The following is a 22,398-nucleotide window of genomic DNA, read 5'->3' as shown; positions in this document are numbered from 1 at the left end:
ACTCTGTGATATACTGGAATATGTTGACTAAATTTAGCATCATAGTACTGTCAGTGTATTGCACATTTCTGTTCAGAAATAGTTAATGTGGTTATGCTCTCTGTAGTGCTTCATGATTCCATTTGACTTTTGTATTTTTCATAGATAAACTCCTTTTATAAGTGAACCAAGAGCTTTTGTATCTATAAATCTCCTTTGCTAGTTAGTCATGGTATCTAGAGAGTAGATTTACCTGAGATAATACAATAAAAGCAAAATGTTTGTTAAGCCTAGCAGAATAATATAAAAGGAATGAAAATCTGACAAATTCCAAAGCATTCATTTGTGTCCCATAACAGCTGTTACTGTTTTTATTTCCTCCTCATGTAGGCTGCTTTTGTCTAATGCTTATTTCTCATTTAAAGTTTTGTTTATTTCAAGCGTGTGTTATTTCAACCACTTTTTCTTGGCATTTTTTTTCCAGTGAGCATGTACTTTTGACAAATACATTATGGTTATACTTTATCCCTCCTCCACTAAATTCTGAGCAGATCTGAACAAACTAAAGACAGTTTTTCCTGAAAGTTTCAATTAACATATTAAAAAACACTTCAGCCACACACAGTTCAGCCTCCATTTATGGAAGAATGTTTTCCACTGATGACACTCTGATGTATGATCTGGTAAACATTAAGAACTTGTGGGGTTGGCCTCTACTGATTCTTGTCCCCCTTAAAATGATAACATTCAACAGCAGTGTTTATGCTATAGCACCTGAAACAATCCTTCCTCAGAACAAGGAGATAAATACATATAGTTTACAAATACAGTTTTGAAAAAAAAATTACCTTTATAATTATGTCCAAATACATAATCAATGCCTAAAAGTTAATCTAAGACAGAGGACGCAACTGGCTCATTTACCTTGAGCTCCTGCCTAATATAGGCTATAGGACCTACTTAAATCCTCCCTGGAGAAAAATGTCACTTAATTCCACAATGTCTCTTTCTTATGCAGAGCAATTACTGCAAAAAGGAGACAAAAGCCAGGACATGCTTTCCACCCTTACAGAAACTGAGCACGCATCTGTCTCCTTGCACTCCTTGAGAAACCCATTTTTCAAACAGAAACTGTAGCTTTAATGCCTTCCTTACTTCATGTCTTCTCCTTGTCGTAAAAGAAGGATGGCATCAAAGGCTGGTATGTTTTTTTAGAGCATTTAGTATGCCTCGTTGATACCTTAAAAATATGCCACAATCACAGCTCTGTGTCACATATATGCACCAACATGGCTGAACCTGGTCTTCACCACTGACATCCTGCTGGGTCCCGCCCTTCCCAAAATGTCTGGTTTTGCCCTTTATCAGAGCAGTTAGTGTTTGACAACACTTTCCGAATGCATTAAGGTTATCTTCTTCTTAGTACTTTCAATATGCTCTTTTTTTTTCCTTTTGTATCAGCTGCCTTTGCTAAAACTTTCATCCAGTCCTGCTCCCTTGCCATTGCTGACCTATTAACATATTTGTGTCCAGACTCAACAGGTCTAAATTCAACATCAAACCATAAGCTCCTGTTATTGCCTTCCAGACAGGATGAAGCACATTCTCTTAAAGGTCATTTCTCATTTAAATGTATGCTTTCTCTGACCAAGTCACCTCCTAATTTCCTCACCCAAGAAAATAAATTTATGAAGGTACCTACATCTCTCATTAAGTGTGTTTTCCAAGGTCACAATAACCCACAAGGTCTGCCCTAAATACACTTCAGTTATCAGTATCTTTTTCAGGTAGAATTACGCAAAAAAATTGCAAAAGTTTTACTCATCAGGTGCCAATTCCTGTTATTTTCCACATCCCAAAAACTGTTCGATTCTACAGCTCTCATTTATGCACTGCAGGTCTTCACCAGACCTTTGGTTACAACACTGGATTAAAAATTTGTGTTTGGCTGATGACCAGCTAAGAAGGCCCAGGACTTCTTTTCAGTTTCATTGATTTTGAGAGTCCTTGATTTCATACACAGGCTGCATTTTCCCTCTTAACGCATGGCTTCAGACTCAGCCAGTGTAAAATACCTGTGTTTTACCCAGAACAGCCTAGCAGTCCTTTTCCTCTAACCTACACAGACACTGTGATCAATCACTCCATCAATTTACCCTTTTTAAACATCACCAGGGCTTTTAGCTCTCCTTCAATATGTTCAAATTTCTTCAGTGCTCTTGAAAACTCAGCACAACAGATGCAGATGCTGTTCAATGAACTCCTTTAAAAATCAGGTTGGAAAATCAAGGCCTAGCTCATTCTCATAATCAAAGATAGTTCTGGGGTTTATTCACACACAGTTATGTTACACTGAGTCCTTGCTGTATCTGAATTTCTCTCATTTCTTTCCACCTAGTTAAAATAGCGCTGAAGTTTCAAGAAGATCATGGTTTTTCTGAGACTGTTTTGATGGATATTTCTCTGCTGTTGGGAGAGATGAGCAATGGCACTGTTTGGAGGTGGAAAACCAGGGGAGACATTGATTTTTAATGGCTTTTGTTACTGTAGCTCAATGTAGCAGTCACATTTTTCTTTGTACTGTAGGTCTGCACACACACACGCACCCAAAAACTTAATCATTTCTCCCTAAGCCACATTATAACGAGTACACCTAAAAAAAGCCATATTCAGTTTCGAAGTTTCCTTCCAGAAAGGCCTTCCCTCCCACTTGAATTATAACAACAGATCTCTAGATTTCCCATGACAATGCTTAATATGAAATCTCTATGCATGTTCATTTAATGCATAGGTACAACATTTTTCCTTGCTTAAAAACCCAATTAAGATTTCAATATTCGGTGCTTTAATTATATGTTTATTGACAAAAAAAAAGTAAAAATACCTCACTGTGTGATATAGTCTTATTTCTGTTTGGAAATTTAATAAAAATATCTATTTGTCAAATATTTATTATCACTCCTAAATAAATATTGAATAGACAAGTAGTAAGTACACATATTATAGCCATCTTAAAAATTCAAGAGACATTAGCAGAGTATAAAAGTGCTATCTTCTTTCCCATGTTTCCTAAACTTTAGTAATTTTTGTAGTACTATTATGGTCCTGATACCAATGGAAAAAGGTACTTTTCATCATGTACTTTTCAAAGTGGACTTCAAGAAGCAGGCTACCAGACTACAGAGCCTATTCCATGCTATTTTTATAGCTGGCCTGCTCTTCTGGGCTGCAAGTTTCTCCATCATGAAATACCACAGAAACAAAAAGTACCTTGATCATCCTCCTCAGTTAAGAGAAATATTTTCACTTTAAAACACTATTCAATATTAGCAAAGATTAAAGTTACAAGCCCATAATTCCATAATTTATGTTAGTTCTTTTTTTTTTTTTTTTTTTTTTTGAGGGGTGGGGAGCAGGGGTTTTGTTTTTTTTGATTTGTTTGTTTGTTTTTTTCCTATACAGTGTCATATAGTGTCATCTCTGTTAATGTCAATCTTTGTATTACATTGCTACCAGGAGCTCTCTTCTCCTTTGCAGGTGAGGTGCAGGAAATGTGGAACAACATAAACTCTGCAAAATTAAAAAGTCCTCAAAACATAAATTATTCATAGAATTCAGTCAGAATTCATATATCACTTTAAGTTGCATAAGGTGACTTTCAAGCCACACTTGCATCTCACCAGCTGGGTCAAATTCTTCGGGTAAAGCAATATCTTGCAATATAAAACATGCATAAGCAGCATGCAATTGCTTTTCATCTACTTATTGCTTCACATACCTGGAATTCCCTGATCCATTTGACATCTAGTTTCAGTTTTAAGCACAGGGAAAAAACTGAGATGAAACAGTCTATACCATACAATTTCCAAGAACTTTCAGAAGCTAAAAAGTGGGCCATTGCTCCTGCAAAACTACTTTGCAAAAAAGTATGTCAGATAAATTCTTAGCCCTCTTAAGACAAGGAAAAGCTTTTCTTCCCTTTAGACAGCCAAAGATAAGTTACAAGTGGTAGTTCTAATTGGAAGACAAATGACCTTGTGACTGCTTCAAATACAAATGCATATGAACAGAAAATAATTTTAATGCTGCATCCAAAACAATTTTTATTGGAATAATGTGTTAAGGTACACAGCAACGACAGTTGTGGAATTCAGTCTGGGTATTCCAGCAATTTTTTTCCACTTATTCCTCTACATCTTTGCAATACCTTTCCCTACCAAATACTGATTCCCAAGGGTGTGCAGCCCTAATTTATGCATTACAACTGATTCTAAATTATAACAAAAATGAAAAGCAATTTTCTGCAATGAAAAACATTACTTTTCCTCAGAGACAAATCCAGTACATCAAAGATGCCTTTTTAAAGTCCTGCCTCGAAAATGACCATCTTTGTTGCAAGGTGATTATTATCATCTCCAGTATGAGTCATTTTCTACTGGTAAATTGAGGTTTATTTTCCCCATTTACTTAAATGTACATATTTTAAATCTACACACTATTTGCCAATGACAGTTGCAAAACTAAGTGAAGACTGAGTCAAACCAATACTTTGTAGCTTGTATTTTTTTTTTTTTTCTGCACTGCTTTCTCAGTCTTCACAAAAAGATTTCTACATAGACTTTCTACAACAGACTTTCCTACACTACATTTCCTACAATAGACTTTCTCGGAAAAGACAGCATTTCAGACACACATATAACTGACTTTTTAGGTGTATCCTCCACTAGTGCTCCAGAAGCGTCTATTCAGAACTGGAATGTTTATTTGGAACTTACACTGGCAGCTCTGCTTATTGGTGACTAGTGCTGATAAACATGGCGTACCACAGGGTGGGACACTTCAGGTTTCCTTGGGTGGTACACTTGGATTGGTTTCTCTTAGTAGGCTTTTTCACAGAGTCATAGAGTCACCAAGGTTGCAAAAGACCTCCAAGATCAGCAAGTCCAAACTTTGACTGAATACCACCATTCCCACTGAACTATACTTTGAAGTACCACATGAACATTTTCAGGGATGGTGACTCCACCATTTCCCCGGGCAGCCTGTTCCAAAATGCCAGCTTATGCCAGTTTGGAAAAGTCAAGCTGTGTGAAGCATAATGCCTACTTGTTTGCACTTCCTGAAAACTGGGACACAATCCAAGCACTGAGAACACCCATAAATCTGGTTTAAGATCCTGAAAATTATTTCTGGCCAAAATTAAGCTGGAGGGGAGAAATTTGCTCTTCTCCATCAGACTGGAGGACTAGGATACAGCACCAAAGGCAGCCCTGTTTCATTGTACAAAGCTTTTTTCCCCTTAGACCAATATTATCTACTGCACACCAAAGTATTCCTTTCAGAAACTGCAGCATTCTGCAGATCTGACTTCACTGTCAAGCAGCTCCACAAACTGCCTCCATTAGATGCTCACTTTCCAAACACCAAACAGAAGTGAGATAAAGCTTGGACTTCAGCTACAGATAGCAAATAGACTGAAAGGCCACATCTTAAATAGGTTCATCTGAAGTAAGGCAATTTTCATGTAAAGCTGTAAATAATACAAAAAAAGCAGCAGAATTACTCCCTGAAAGCTATATGTTGAGAGTGAGTGAGTTGGGAAATGAGAGAAAAGCAATAAATGGGTGATATTACCTGAAAAATAAAATGTCAATATAATAATAATAATAATCATCATCATTTAAAAGAATCAGCAGCAGAACATTGCCTCGAGGAAGCTATGATTTGCATGAAGTAACTTCTCAAATAATAGGTAACTCAAGGTCTCAGTGATCTTGGCACAGTTAAAGGGATAAGATTCAAGTAGAGATAAACATGAATACTTTTTTTCCTACACTCGCAAAGGTAGGTTTTGAACTCTTAGATAAATAATGATTAACTTTTCAACTTTTCTTCAGTTTTGATAAAGAATATATGTATTTTTTGCCTACAGTTGATTTATTTTGTTTCTGTCACTTTGAGAACACTTTCTAGTATTGTGTTAGTGTCTTCTTTTTAGGGTCTCTATTTTCTATTGACATGCTCTCCCTGAACAAGTTCCCTGTGAGTTTCAGTGCAGAGAGTTTAAGTAACTTCAGGCTTGTGATTCAATATATTGGAGAATGAAATTTACTCCTCTGGGAACAAAACAGCTCAGTGTGTCAAGTGACTTTTGTTAAATTAAAAAAAAAATGGCAAACAATCTCCAGTTTTCTTTGTCTGGTTGAGCATTCTTCAAAGCTTCAAATTATTTTGAAAACAAAATGTCATCATGAGCTTTTGTAACAAAATATTCAGTTATTCAAAGTTTCTCACTTAATAAAAAGTGTCCTAATCTTCCCTAGACCTGATGACCCATTGAAAGAAGCTATGAATCCCTCAGAAGAAATACTCAGAAATTACTATATGAATCAGTGAATACATAAACATTCAAAATTACATACACAAATGAATAAAAGCCTTATTAATCCATAGTAATACATTTATTCTTTGCCTTGGAAAGCTTGAGTCATTAGGTGTAAATCCAAGCTGTGTATTTTTTCACTTTGAAATAAAAAGCTAACTCACATGCATAGGTGCAGACATCCTTCACTGAAAAAATGCCCTTAGAGGAGTTTAAATGGCATTTCAGTGATACATCCAAAGAAATACACCATTCTGATTTAGCCAAAATTAGCAACCATGAAGTGGTTTTCAGACATTTAGATATAAAAGCAGAATTCTAAGAAAATAATAAGAAAATAATAATTTCTTTGATAGGTACCCAGAGGGAGCTAAATCTTTATAGTGTTATTTCAGCTTCTTTTTCTAGGCATTGTAGAGCAGGTTTTTTTTTTCCTTATTTACTTACAGCCTTTCCCTCTCCTTTGTCTCCCCTTTCACAGCTTTGCAGATTTCCTATCGTGCCTATTGGGATAAAAAGTGCTGTCACTACACAACTGGAAAAGGATGTACCCTCTGCACAGCTGTAGCAATGGTGAAACACAGGGCAAATCTTCCTTATAAACAAAGGTTCAAGGGAAAGCCCCTGGCTTTCTTAGCATTTTCCCTAGATATCTCAAATTCTTCTGGCAGCATGCATTCTGAAGCAGTACAGATATCACTATGTGGAGATAAGACCAGTCCTCCTCGTCCTGTCAGTTTCCAGGATACAATCAGTGCTGCAGCAGCTCTACTTCGTCATGCTCCTTCGCCATATAATTGCTAACAGCAATAAAAATAAATAAAAATCGTTTGCTCCCACCTCTAAGAGGGGTATAATATCTGACAGCTGTTCCTTCACTTCTCTTAGTCTTCACTTTCAATAGTCTTCAGTAAGACAGTTACATGGGCTTATTGACTTCCAGTCCCAGACACTGAATATGGAGAATGACAGCTAAGAGCATCAGGCAGGAGCCTCTGCTTCTCAAAAGGTAGGGCCCGCCCTCTCCCAGCTCTTCTGCTTTTCCATGCACACTCTGGACTGGCACATTTTGTACCTCTACCATGCACTGGTGGAACCTCTACAACCAGGAATATTTTCAGCAGAGTGACTCTCTGACAGAATAAGAACAAAGTTTTCCAGTGATTAGTTATATTTTGGGTACCAAATTAGGGCTGCTCTGAGGTGAAAGAAAATAAAAAAAAAAAAACCCTCAGACTCTTCCAAAGAATCTTAATTAAGGTCATTGAACTAAAGCAACCAAATTTTGCAGTTTTTGTGGAAAATGTTGACCTGGTATTTCAGTGTCCCATTAGCAGGACTTCACACCAGACCACTTTTGTTTCTTTCATTGTTCACTCCAGCACAGCTTCAGGCCAAGGCAACAACTGGTAAGACGCAAGAGATAAAAGGAGAACACAGATCTTGCTTCAGCCATCGCATTCAGGGGCCAGAGCCTGCCCTTTCCAGTAGTTCTAAACCTCCCTGAAGGTGAACAACAGCCACTGACAAAACTGACCATCAGTCTCAACTCTAAATAAGATGTGACTGGAATTAGAATGCAGAACAGAATTTCCTGCACAGGGATTGCATGTACTACACATGTATTTTCAAGCATCTTTCTTAATTTCTTATTTCACAGAACTTTGTTATCTACATACACAGAGGAATACACAACAGCAACTCTATATGGGTACACAAGAGATCAGTATTTCAAATTGTTTGAGCAATTATGAAAAAGATGGGATCTTCATTTTCTGTTTGCTGATAACTCAGTACCATAAATAAACACTTCTGCCTCTTCTTGTAAGGCACTTCCAGGAAAAAAGATCCTGTGGGTGAACTTTCTAGCAATAAACACCTATCGGTCACCACTCTAGTATGAATCTGGCATAAACTAGTCAATAAGAAGGATTCTGTCTGTGAATTATAACTTATTTCAGTCTGAGGCTGCAAGAGTAACTACCACCTAGGAAGCGAGCAGGCAAAGCCTATCAAAGAAGAAATGAACTAAGGGCACAGAAGAAGCTTTCAAGTGTAAAGAAATAATTTACAGTTCTGCAAAAATAAACACTCAGCGAGCAACTCTGAGTTTGGTGGAGCTCATCAGGTACCTGAAGGACACTTGCTTTAAAAGATTTACTTTCTCCTGTTGGAAGATGCCAGACTACTCCACTGGGGCTGTTGATGGTCGGATATTGATTTTTGCACGGCGGACTCTCAAAAGGCATCTACATCATACACTCTTAAACTTTTAAAATACCTTTTCCCAGTGGCCATTTCTTGACCACTCCCTTCCACTCTCTTATTTCTGAAATGATTAAAGGAGGACTTTCCTAGCACTGTGATGTCCTACAGCCTCAGTCCTGAGAGGTCAAAGCATATTGGTACATGAACTGCTGCCTAAGACCTTAAAAAAGGGGAGAAAGAGAATTCACTACTGACCAATAGTGAAAACCTTTTTTCCCAGACATAGAAGCAAATGGTGAGAAGCTGGACATACCCTGAATGTATCCTGGACTGCAATCAAAGCAGCATGGCCAACAGATCAAGGGTGGGGATTCTGTCCCTCTATTCTGCTCTGGTGAGACCCCACCTGGAGTGCTGCATCTCTGGGATCCCAACATGAGAAGGATGTGAATTTGTTGAATGCAGAGGAGACCATAAAAGTGATCAGAGGGCTGGAGCACCTCTCCTGTGAAAACAGGCTAAGAAAGTTGGAGTTGTTCAGCCTGGATAACAGAAGGCTCTGTGGCAAACTTAATGCAGCCTTTCAGTACATGGAGGGGGTTTGTAAGAAAGATGTGGATAGACCTCTTTTTAACAGGGCCTGTAGATGTAGAACAAGGGGTTTAAACTAAACAAAGGTAGATTTAGCCTACATGTAAAGAAGCCATTTTCTACAATGAGGGTTGTGAAATATTAGAGGAGGTTTCTCAGAAGAACTGTGGATGCCTTATCCCTGGAAACATTCAAGGGACTGTTGGACAGGGCTGTGAGCAGCCTGATATAGGGGAAGCTGTCTCTGCTCATTGCAGGGTGCTTGGACTAGATGGCCTTTAAAGTACCCTTCCAACCCAAACTGTTCTATAATTCTGTGATTCTCTATAAAAACAAGATGGGTATAAAAAAATAAGACATCAAGTAAAACCAAAATACTTGTGTCATTCAATACTATCTGTTCTTCAGTGTTCCAGCTGTTCTTATCTTTGAAAACTTCTACATGTTCATCTAGGAAATGAGTGATGAAAAAAGAATGATTAATAACACAGTAGTGGTTATTTCTAAGATTTACAAGTATCAAAGCAATTAAGAGCTGAAGCCTGTAATAAATTCTTTTCTGAAATGCACCAGGATTTATTTTTCCACTGCTTCCTCAGGATTTTTAAATTTTAGCCTTTAAACTATAATTTCACACAATAATCTGAGTTGGAAGGGACCCACAAGGATCATCAAGTCCTGTTCTTGGGTGACTTTGCCATACAGGGATTGAACACACAGCCTTTGGTGTTGGTGTTTTTAGGACCACATTCTAACCAGCTGAGCTAATCTAAGTTCACCTATGACTAGTTTTAGGCTTTCTAGTTAAGATTTGAATAAGTCCTTCAACAATTTGGTGAAACGTAGAAACCCAATCTCTTAGAGAATCATAATCTCCAAGCAGAAAAATTAAATCTCCTCATGGTGGTGCTTGATGTCATTGAACTATGAAGTCAAAGGAAAGAAGAAAGGACAGAGTAGATTTCTTAGTTTCTCCACTGAACAGAGCCTGTGGCGGGTACAGAATTACATTTATCAGAGTTAACACAACACAGTCCAAAATGATAAATCCTCATTGAGAATTTACTCTTTTGCAATATGATTCCATGAATATATTTAACCAGATTTTCTAAGGAAATAATTATGCTATGTGAGCATTCATACCTGTCTCTCCCTCAGCTGTAATGAGACAATAGGCAATTGCAATGAAATCTAAAAAAAAGTGAGGAGGAAACAAAACAACAGGTTCCTAATAACTTTGTAAAACTATATGGTTAATTAAAAACCACGGACATTCTGAGTGTAACCTGTATTGTTATGAGAGGTCAGAAAATTCACAGGAGTATAAAAGAAAAAGAAATAGAGACCCTTCATTCATGTCTCAGCCTTGGCAAAATTCTCAGTCAGAGCTCAAACTTTTCAGATTGACTGACCAAGGTCAGTCAATCTCAGGATGCAAACGCACTGGGAACTAGATGTCTTTAATTCTAGTGTTGATAGAATTTGATTTTTCCAAATAGTCTATTTCACAAAAGGTAATAGCATTCATTTATACAGATACAAAATGAAAATATATACTGAACGTGAAAAGAATCTATTGACAACAGCTCTATTAATCATAAATGTCCTCTTTTTGTCCAACATCTAAAAAGCAGGCAAGGTTAGATGAGCAAAAAGGTTCTGAGATCTGAACTCAGATGCTGAACTCAGCATGAATCCAATATGAATCATTAAGTGACCTACTGTCTTAACTTTTCTTCAGGGTAAGTATTTATATTGCTTGATATTCCAATCTCTATTAAAAGCCTCTCTTCAGCATCTGTCTCCATTGCACTTGTACCAAGGAGTCAATCAATTAAAGCTTTCCTCCAGCTTAGGAAAGTTGGTTAGGCTTCGTACCAGAGACTATTTATCATCTCTTACACTGACCACTGATTTACAAATGTAAACAAGTCTCTTGATAGTGGTAGGTATGGTTTTTTCAAGTCCTTCAGTAATGGAAGATTAACACCCTGCACTAATATTAATTAATTTACATAGAGTTTCCTTTCTAAAGTGTATTTAATATTCAAGCTAGAGCAAGATAATATTTTATTTTTAAGAATTTTGTCTGAGTATGCATTTGGGCATTGTAGTTTTTTTGTGAATCACAAAGTATTAGTCTACACTCATATCTGTATTTTATGCTGGCAAGTTAGCAGAGAATCTCACATATTCTCTGAGGTCCATCAAGGAATTTAAACTGTGGTTTTTGGTTTTGTTTTGGTTTTTTTCCCCACATAAGAGAATTTGTTTGATTTCTCTTAACTCTGTAACTGTTATTCAAGTCTGTTCTTAGGAGAGCTGTAAATGATTTAACAGCAGGCTCAGAGATTGGTGAAGGTACCTGATAAGTGGCTGGCACAACTGAAGAGTAAAAGGATAAGAGCACCCACTAAAGAGAGGGCCGACAGGGGTGTACTTCAAATTTCTTTAACTCCTGGAAGCACCACTGATCACAGATTTAAGGTAGATCTGCCTCAAATTAATTGTCTATGTCAAGTCTCACTGAAGCTTTTTCATCTCAAATCCCCAAGTATTTTTTAACTGCAAACTAGGGCACAACATTTTAAATAGAAACAACTGAGTAACAGTATTTCAAAGAGAGCAATTTTTTTAAAAAAGCTTTTTTCAAAAGCCCCCTGTAACTTTGCAGTCAACTTCCTGGTGCACCAGCATGGTCTTGAGCAGCTTGGGGATACTCAGCAAGTCCGGCAATGTCCTTCCCACCAGACCATTAGCACAGTTTGCTCTTGGCATTTTTGGGACCCTGCTGATTTGCTCTCCACCTCCACACTGGACATTTTCTGCCAACATGCACACAGTAGTCTTATTTTACCCCACGAGATGAGGACATCTCTTCACCCCGGGGCAAGGTTCATACCAATACCAGTAACTCTCCTCAGGAATAGGTCCCACAAATCCATGTCACCTATGGTGGAAGGTGATTTCCTAATAATTAAATTAACAGTGCATATAGAGACTGGGAAGTGCTCTGAAGTAATCAGTCCCTTACCACCTTCCCTTTCATTCTGTTATTAAAAAAAGGCAAGTAAGAGTGCTTTTTCCCTATTACACTTTTTTTTCCACATCTTGAAATCTTTAAATTATACTGACCATTTAAAAATGTGTATAAATTTCATTAAGAAAATCTTTGATGGTTTTGGTGATGCAGAATCCAGTGACTTGAATAAATGGACTAAAGTGTAAAATTTATTACCAGCTGTTTGATATGGGCAAACTACATTTTTCTCTCTGAACAGCAGAAATTTTAATATATTTTGCAGCTTTGCCATTAAATAGAGAGATGATTTCCCTCTGATTTCTAAAAGCAGTTTTGTGGAAGAAAATGGGTAATCAACATGGAGAATGTCTTTTCTGAAAACGCTTTTAGTCTGACATAAATGACAGCTATTTAAAGGCAATCACTTGTGTTTTATATCTCACACAAAAACCAGCAGACACAGTACCCTGCCTTTGAGACAAAACACTGATACATGTGACAGAACATTTCAAGCAGCAGTAATCAGAAGCCACAGATCCAGCATCATCAAGGAAACAACTGAAACATTGTCCATTAAGATCTGTATCTCTTTTTGCTATTGTTGTTAAGCCTTTAGCTGATAATACACTGCACTATGAATAACCAATTATCCACATCTGACAGGTACAAGAGATGCAAATCTCATCAGTTCTGCAGTATGTACACTGATAACTTACACATCTGTTAAAAATAAAGTGCTTTTCAAAATATCACCCAGGAGGCATGTGTTCTGTTTTCTGTTCAGTGACCTTTGGAAACTCTAGTCCAATGAATAACTAGTGATGCGCGAGTAAGTTGGGAGACAGTAGAGGAAAAGTGCCTATAACCTTATATGTTATCTGTTGTGAAGATGGCTCTGATAAAAAGATACATTGCTCTTTCATAATTTGCCTGAGAGAGCAAATCAATGAGAACATAAACTTGTAACCCCTTAAGTTTAATGGTTATGAAATTCATTATCCTGGACAATTAAAAATATAATATGCAGAAAAAGTGCAGTGAATTATATCATTTAAGTATCCAATTTAATGGTAATTTGCTACCTTACAGGCATTTGTTCACAAGGCATCAACCATGTCTTGATAAATCTGGCCTTCTATTCAATCAATTTATGTAGAAAGAAGCTGAACCATTCTTCAAGATGGAAAAACTTCATACTCCCAAGATGTTGGTAGAACACTAAAGGAATTCAGCAATGACATTCTTGCATCTGTTAGAAAACTTTGTAAGCATTATGACATATACAAAGCTTAGACTTCCTTCTTCACACCCTACATGGCCCATATGGCCTCGATCTGTGTCAGACAAAGTCAGCACTGTAAGACAACAGCTGCATAACCAAAAGGCAAGGAAAAAACACCAAATCCAGGGAGAAACGGTACAGCACATACGGCTTTGCTTTTGGTGCTACATTACCAACAAAGCCTTCACTGCAAGCCCTGATTACAGCTCAGGTAATTCAGCTTTTGAGTAAGCATATCTTTTAAGCATAGATATGGTCTATGGCTTTTATGTAGCCACTTGAACATTAAAAACCCTTTTGAAATTTTTTCTTTTATAGTATAACACTACACATCCGCTACCAGGCACATATGCCAGGAAACCAAAGATTTTTTAAAGAGAAAATATTCCACAATTCCAGCTGACAAGCTAAAAATGGACAAGCTAAGTTATAGAGGGTCTTCACAATAACCAAACACCCAACTAAGCAATGAGAAGAGTTATGGGGAAGAAAAACATTTTGAACACAAGCATCTAAACCATAAACTTTTTAATAGCATGAAAGACTTACCTGTTGTATCGCTCACATTTTTACAGTTTAGAATAAACAGTGGACACCTTTATTGAAAATGTAAACAAATTCATTCCTAACCAATTTTAATTTCATAATTAATCACATCGTTTTTATTATAGATTATATTTTTCCTATAAGAAAGAATGAATTGTACTTACCCTCTCCAAAGTAATTTCTTCAAATTCATATTCAATTTCTGTTCCATTGACCTAAATAAAACAAAATCAGAAAATTCTTTAAATCTACATGGAAAGTAACTTCATAGGCATACTGTACAGCTGTTCCAGCATCATTGGTTTACTGAAGCACATTTTTCAACATAGAGCTGAGGAGTTCTAAAGTATCAAACAGTTAACTCCCCTTTGTCTTGGTGGGGGCATAGTCAAGCCTATGAACTGAAAATAGTAAAGATTCAGTATGTAACGGCTATATAAATCATCAACATAATAAGACTAATATTTGATAAAACATCTTTGTGGACTTGGTGCCAATGTTTAAATAGTTTCCAAGGTAATAGTTTCAAGTCAAAATAGACTACCTGCATCTAATATTCTCACAATAGAAGAAAAATTATTTATGCATTGCCTTACCAGCTCCAATTTACAACGAAATACAAAACCAGACAGGAAATTCACAGTACTTATGTAAAAATTACTCACTGATACATACACTGAAATACATCTTGTTTACTATATTAACCTAGGGCAAGAACATGACAGAGAAGCTTTGCAAGAGACAGCTGAATGGCAAAAAGGCACAGAATGGTAATGTAATTCCTATGCTGAGTCCCAGTGTCAAAATAAATTAAGCTACAAAACGTAGAGCACCAAAATAGATTGTGCTGGACAAGAAATCTATCAGCTGAAGAGATGACACTGATTTAAGCAGTATTCCAAAACCTTGTTCCAGTCTGACATGGATCATTTTTGCTGCTCCAGGCAACTCACTTAACATACCTTTCTCCCTTTTCTCATTTCTTAAATGGGTAGAATAGAGCATCTGAGAAAGCTACAAAAGCTCAACATATTGCAGCAGGTAAACTGCAGAGCAATGAAAGTGTATCTATCACTAAAATCTCAGAAGAATTTCAAAGCATAACTTCCATACAACTAGTCAGCAATTTTTGACTCGGCCAGAAAGTATTGATATTAAAAAAAAAGAAAAATAATAATAAGAAAAATTTATTAATCATGCTATTTTTGTAATGATGGAATATGTCCTGAAAAATAGCTTTGCTTTAGTGTATAATTTAATTTATACTTAATGAAATAATAGACCTAAACTGAAGGAATGTATTGGGATTGACTTCATCTTGGAGGAACAAATTTGTTATTTCTCAAAACATGAACATTTATCACTCCTCCCCACTCCCAACTGCTAATTTTCCGTATTAGATTCCTAACTGCAATCATAAAACACTGTATATAAATCATTCTTTATCTCGTCAAGCACCTTTCAAATGTAATTAGGTACTTCCCTTGTGAATATTTTAACAAGGTACATGTATCTGCCAAACAAAAGCTTCCTCTAAAATCCACCAACTATTTAATTTGTTTACAATTCAAGATGTGATAAACCATGAAATCAGTAATAGAAATACAATCTCCAGAATCTATGTTGAAAAGGAAAGAGAGAAAAGTCCAAACAAACAACTCATGCTTAACAATTGCAGGAAAACACAGCATCAATGAATAGAATATTTAATACGTGCATAATATTTGGTTTTTTTAGTTTATTAGGGCTGGGTTATCACATCACATTACACTTACACCAGAGATGAACGAAAAAATTTTACTACAGGATGTCTTTCTCCCCAATGTTATCACTTTAATGCTTTCTGCATAGACTCTTTTATTAATATAGGCAACTTACTACATATGAAGATCTTTATAGCTATTCCATTTTTTGTCCTTTCTTGTCTAATGATAATGAAATCAAAGCTATCTATATGTCTCTGTTTTCATGAACTTCTCTTTCATCTTAGGTTGGTGGATAACTCTGATCTATGCCTTCAATTCCTCAGTCTTGCTCTATAAAGCTGTCTTTGCTTCACTGCTTATAATCGCTTTTCCTTTGCATTAAAAACTCATTAGTGCAGCAAAATGGGAAAAAGAGGGATATGAGAAGTGAGCAACCTCTGTGGAAAGATGAAAGGAGAAAACACAACCTGAATACTCAATTTGTATTTGCACACAAACGGTATCTTGCTTATGACCATCTGAGGGGTTTTTATTATCATCCACAGTGGCAATTCTGAAAATGCCCTCAATTCAAATCAAAATTAGTTGCAGCAGAGATCCATTATCAGGCTCCATAGCAGCAGGGGTGATATGAATTAAAAAGCTGATCTTGATCCAGCTCCTTTTGTTATTTAAACATACATGTCTGCATATACCGTTCACTGCCCTGTTTGTTTTGCTGGTTGCTCAGCAAACCAATGCAGTTATTTCTTAAAGAATCCAGTAAGATACTGTACCTACCTGAGGCAGGTGGAATGATGCTTTATGCAATACCACTCATTGCTAGCACCATTTAACTCCACATTTAGACTCTCTGGCTGCACCTACACCGCTAAATTATAGTCAGTTTCCAGCCAAGTCTCAGTGCTTAGGGCTGTTTCTGTCTGGAAGCCTGCTGGAAGCAAATGGCCAAGGAATGAGCCAACAGTTAAGCAGAAAGAGAATCATGTCTCCAGCACTGGAACTGGCTTGTTGGTGCTCTCATTTAGCAGCATATGGACATACCCTCTGTTTTTGTACATTTTAACTTGACAGTTTCTAGCCTCTCAAAGCACCAACAAGCTGTCTGAACCTGCAACTTCTATTTCTTACAAGTAGTGGCAACTTACTCTCGTGTCCCTCTTTGCATGACTTTTCTAATCCTGATTTTATATTAGATTGCAGCAAGAACAGAAAACAAAATTTACTACAGCCTCCATGATTTTAGATAGCTATGAAAAATTACAAACATTTTCATTTAGTTTTCTCCACAATCAAAGAAATCATCAGCATTTTCCAGTTGTTTAGGAAAAATTCTTTCTCAGCTTCACAAAGTACAAGCTTGACATGACAGATATCTTTAATCTCAAGTAAAATTTACATTTTTAATGCTGAAATGTGAGGTAGTCATCTAATTCTATACTCAAGTTAGTAAAAACAGGCACATGAAGGTCTTAATTTCATCCTCTGCTTAAAATGTCAGGTAGGTGAGGTGAATTGTGCCCAGACATTTCTTTCACTATGTACAAAGAGAGTCTAAAAACGATGTGTGAAGTTAGGTGAGCACTTGACTTAAATCTGTTTTCTCTGCATTTCTACTGGCTGTAGACTGGTAACAAATTTCTGCTTCAAGGATGCCGTGTATCTTTTATAATTATGCACCACTGAAAGGCCGGCTCTCCGGTTTAGCAGCTTTTCCAATTGCTTTTTCGGGCTTGTTTGTACCTGTAACTGGCAGCACATGCCTGGCATGATATCCAGCACCTACTCCCACAAACCCAATCTATAAGGATGTCCACAAGGAACAACTCAATCTTTCCCCTTCTCCAAAAGCCAAGAAACACTGCTCTTGGCTTCTGTCTCTGATTTGGGACACTGATGTGCACTCTTCTGAGAAAGATGCTGAACAGTAACTGTGACAGCAAGGGGCCACAGGACTGCAGGAGAAGTGGGTAAGGGGTACACAAGATGAAGTCCATGGGAGGACACAATCAACTGCATCCTTTCTCCAGGGCACAAGAGCTGGAATCAACACGTGTCTCATCCAGGAACTTGTATTTCCAGCAGAAGAAAAAAGACACTATTGACCAGGACAAAATGTAGAAGAGTTACATGGGAGCAGATGTCCATGAAATCTTTGGATAATTTTGAGGACCTCTGCTGCATGGCCAACACACACTTCCAATGCAAAAAGGCTCTCAGCCTCCTGACCTTACATATGTTCATGATCCAGAGTGAGATGAACACACAGCCCTTCTTGAGTAAGTTACCAAAAGTTAATTAATGCCCGATGTTTAAAAGAACCCCCCACAAAGGCAAGGTAAGAGTTACCTCTCATTTACAGCAGCACCTGTTATTCTAGAAGGCTCTCCAAAACATTTGACAAGAAAATGTTTTTAAGAGAGACATAATGTAGGGTAACTACCTAGACTCCACCATTCAAGAGAGATTTCTTGGCAAACTCTCACTGCTATTAGAGTTCACTTATCTCTCTAAGAAGAAAGCACTACTCATCTTCAGTGACACTTCCAGAAGAGTGAGAAATAAGAAACAGGTAGAGAGGTTTTTTATGCACAATTTGGTGAAAAATCTGAAATACAAAATTCTGGCATACAGAATGTCAAAGTAAGGACCTGACAAACTCAGATTTGTTTGTTCCTTTATGTGAAGACGCCTAACTTTTCAGGAAGTTTCTCTCCTTTACTGCAGTTTAAGGGTGACATAAGCAGCTAAAGTAGTCCCTTACTGAAAAATCAGCTCTACAGATTATGCTGAATTCCTAAAATCCTTGAGAAAAGTATTCTGTTGGGTTTTTCATTTTCTGACACATATTCTGCCACTTCATTAATACTTTATAAGACTTTTTTCTCATCATATCAACAGTAATTTGATACTCTTTTTATTTTACTTCTGCAATTATTTGATTTGATGGACTTACTTGTTTACACTTGAAAAGTAAACACTGCAGAATTCTTTCTTGCTATACTTCTACCCCACTAAAACTGCATCCACTCAGTAAGATATATATTTCAGTACATGAATTTCAGTGGTAAGAACTGTATTATGATAGCAGTAACAATCGAATCAAAACATAACAGTTTATTCAACTGCAAGATTTCAAAACCCCTGGACCTATCCTTTCTAATTAAAACTGCCATTGGAGCAGTTTGTTATGCTAAATCTTATTTTCAAGAAGAGATTGTTTTGCCTAAGAATTACATCTGTAGACTTCTATTTCAAGCAAAACTCATTTTATTCATATTTAATTGAGTATTGTTTTTCAGAAAACTGCAAGAAAGAAGACTGCTGCTTCTACTTCTTCTATCATATGCACGGGAAGATAACTACCCTGTCACTGATTTTCATTCAACATACAAAATTTGTTCCTTTGAATGTATGGTTTCACCAGTTGTCTCATCACCCAAACCTCAGCAGAATACAAGACTGTCAAATTCTTGTTGTACAAGTAACCTCAGGATATCTTTGTTCTTCAGAAATTTCCAGTTGGCTGTATAATTAAAATGGTCACAGACTCAGAGAATCATAGAGTGGTTTGGATTGGAAGGGACCTTAAAGATATATATTTTCAAAACCCCTGCCAGGGGAAGGGACACCTTCCACTAGACCATGTTATTTCACATTTCAGAAACAGCAAACCCATTTGGATATCTAAAATATTAAATAGCCTTTCACAATTTCTGTTTTGTCACCAACGCTAGAGTGATCTTTATTTAGCCCTTTGACAACTTCAGTTTTGGGTTATTTCTTTATTGTCAAAGGAAAGCTGCTGATCTTCTTTTAATATTGCTTTCCAAAATCATTAGAAGTTTCCTTTCTTACTGCATATAAACATACAGCAAACACTCTCCTGATTTCCTTGATTTCAATTGTGATGATTTTGCATTTTCAAGCTGTCCTGAAAAGGCTGCCTAAAAGCTTTTCATGCTAGTCTTTATCTTAGTGAGTGAGTGCATTTTATGGACTATTTATGCAAGATATCCCGCATTCATTTTAAATTATGGTGCATAACTAAGCCCATTTCCTTCTTTTTACCCATGCTTCCTTTAGGAAACAAGGAAAATACGTTAAATTTTTGAATCAAAATTTACCATAGCCTAAAACTTTCTTCTTGTAATACAACTGTTTTGATGTGAAGAATGAAGAGTTAAAAACCATAAGGTTTTCAAAGAAATTTATACTTTATCAGGAATAGATCTTTGTGTATTGTTCCACAGATGCCTAGGGAGCACTCAACCACCAGTCACTGTACATTCTTTAGGGAAGATATTACCCTCAACACATAATTAGCAGAGCTCCAAGAAGTCAAATCCAGCTCTTGGTCAACACCTGCAAAGATCTACAGTCAGGATTAACTTGTACCCTGCTCAAAGTGTGGTATATTCACTCATTCTTTCATTTTCAGATGTCTCTTACATCCTTCAGGACCTAATTTTTATTCAGCCTCTTCTCCAATGATTGTCACAATACTCACCCTTTCCTCTTTCTGACTCCCTGTTATCCTGGCTTTCCTTGTTTTCATTCCCTTGGAGAAAATACCCATCTAGCAAGTAACCATCGTCACTCTTCTCTGGTTGATTCCCAAATTGCAATTTTATTTTACTCTACCTCATTTCTCATATCTTGTTCAGAGCAGTCATTTTTTCTTGTCTACTTTGAATCATAATCCCCCATCTGTAATCACAATTTCTCATGTCTCCAAGTCAGGCTCCATTGCTTTCTGATTTTCATTCCTTTCAGTTTTTTTTCTTCCTTCTTATTACCTCCCAATTTTTTTCTGTTTACCTCTCACACACACATACATATCAATTTAAACTTACTTTATCTAATCCCACTTCATCCAAAGCATTATTCATGATTAGTTTTCTACCTTCTCATCTTTTCCAACTAAACTTGAAACGTAATCTTCTCCCACAACTCCTATTAAGCCATTCATACACTCCATGCTCCTTGATTATTTCCACTGATGCTTCACCTGCTTTACCACAGTTTCAAGATCTTGTCAAAATAAGGGATTCTTTTCTGGTTTCCCCTACTCCCTGCCCTAACTCCTCATAGTCCTTTTTGCTATGCAGCAACAATTTAGATTTACTTTTTTTAGCTGTCTTGTCACCCTAGAGCTGGCACTTTCTACAGTATGAAAAAAAAATTTTTGCTGCCCTTCTCCAAGGTATTCTTATTATTTTATGAGGCTTACAATGAGCCATCAATTTTTCTTTCACCTCTTCTTTATTTTGTCCATATTTTGATGGAAGCATTATTTTAAGTGTAAGCACTTGATATAGCCAATGCAGACGCAACACAAACTTCCTAGATTTATAAGCCTAATGCAGAAGCAGATAAAAGCAGAGATCATGATTTCAAGTGGGGTCACAGTAAATGGAAGTGAAATTACATCTGTGTGTGAATTCTGTTTAGGCTAGCACTTCCACCTTGTACAAAATTAGTCTCAACAAAAGAATAAGAGTGCACAGTTCAGTTTTGGCACTTAGAACCTTCTCTCTTATGCTAAAAAAAAAAAAAAATATACCATCATATTACCTATCTAAAGGGTAACTAACCAAGTTAAGAAGTGATCTTTGGGGTTTTGTTTACAAGTACCTGAGGGAAGAATCAAGGGGGGTGATTTATGCCATGTGCATTAACCTTTGGATGGAATTGTTGTTTAAGAACCAGCTTGCCCACTGACTATATGGGGAAACTCTAGACTTCCAGAATTCACATCCTAAAAAAATTATTTTTAAAAAAAAATGACAGGGTGTTTGGAACTAGGTGATCTTTGAGGTACCTTCTAAACAGTTCTGATTCTATGAAATTTTTTTTTGTATCTTAAACTTAGAACATACATTTGAAACAGTACATTCCAGAGAACTGCATGCAGCAATTTCTTCCCACAAAATCACAGTATTTCTTGTACAATTCAGGTCATTTTCTACACAGCTTCAGAAGTTCATAATTATTTTGCCTCTTATTTTCTTCTGTGCTTCTGCCATTGCTGACACAGTAATATCTGAGTTATCATAAACACTGTTAGGTTCTTCTCTCTCTGCTCTATTTTAGATGTAGAAGAAAATCCATCAAGCCTTTCAAAAAATTTGAACAGTTCAGACATTTCTAGAAATTATTTTTCTGGTGTAATCTATCATTCCATGCACCATATACATAAAAATGGAAAATAGCTGTTGCTTGATTGACCTTATTTCATCAATTTCATAAAGTACTTGTAAATTGAGACTTAAAAGGTAATTTAAAAAATGTTTAAAACTTCAATTTGCATAATTTGATTATAAAGGCTGATAACTGTAGGAGTGTTTAAAAGGCAGAAATTACTACATGTGGGTTAAGTTTGATTCATTTAGACTTGAGTAACAAATGTTTCTCAGTTTTAGGGAAAAAATCAGTAGCATACTAACTAGCAAAATTTTAGGCAAGGAAAGAATAGCACTAATTAACTTCATTCTTTGGTATCCATTACATGTTTATACAGCCATTATATAATAGGCATAATAGGTATACCACATTTCCTCAATAAGTAAGTATACAACTAACATAATCTAATCTCTTACAATTTGCTCAACAGGAACGTACTCTGACTCATACATTTGTGCCTAAAATTGTCTACCAGTACCTTTGTTTGCTTTGAGTT

At 36.5% G+C, this 22,398-nt stretch overlaps 1 protein-coding gene across 33 annotated transcripts in view; it reads right to left on the bottom strand.

Moving 5' to 3' along the window:
- DLG2 (discs large MAGUK scaffold protein 2) overlaps window positions 1-22,398 on the bottom strand; it is a 981,924-nt gene that overhangs the window by 349,489 nt on the left and 610,037 nt on the right. For all 33 annotated transcript variants that reach the window (XM_038135749.1, XM_038135838.1, XM_038135932.1 and 30 more), the window contains one exon: window positions 14,175-14,225. In XM_038135749.1, the coding sequence (XP_037991677.1) occupies window positions 14,175-14,225 (51 nt within the window). The remainder of the gene's footprint in view (window positions 1-14,174; window positions 14,226-22,398) is intronic.

This window comes from Motacilla alba, chromosome 1 (assembly GCF_015832195.1).
Source record: "Motacilla alba alba isolate MOTALB_02 chromosome 1, Motacilla_alba_V1.0_pri, whole genome shotgun sequence".
Classification (NCBI taxonomy): domain Eukaryota; kingdom Metazoa; phylum Chordata; class Aves; order Passeriformes; family Motacillidae; genus Motacilla; species Motacilla alba.
The sequence above is the reverse complement of the archived record's forward strand: the minus strand, read 5'-3'. Positions and strand labels throughout refer to the sequence as shown.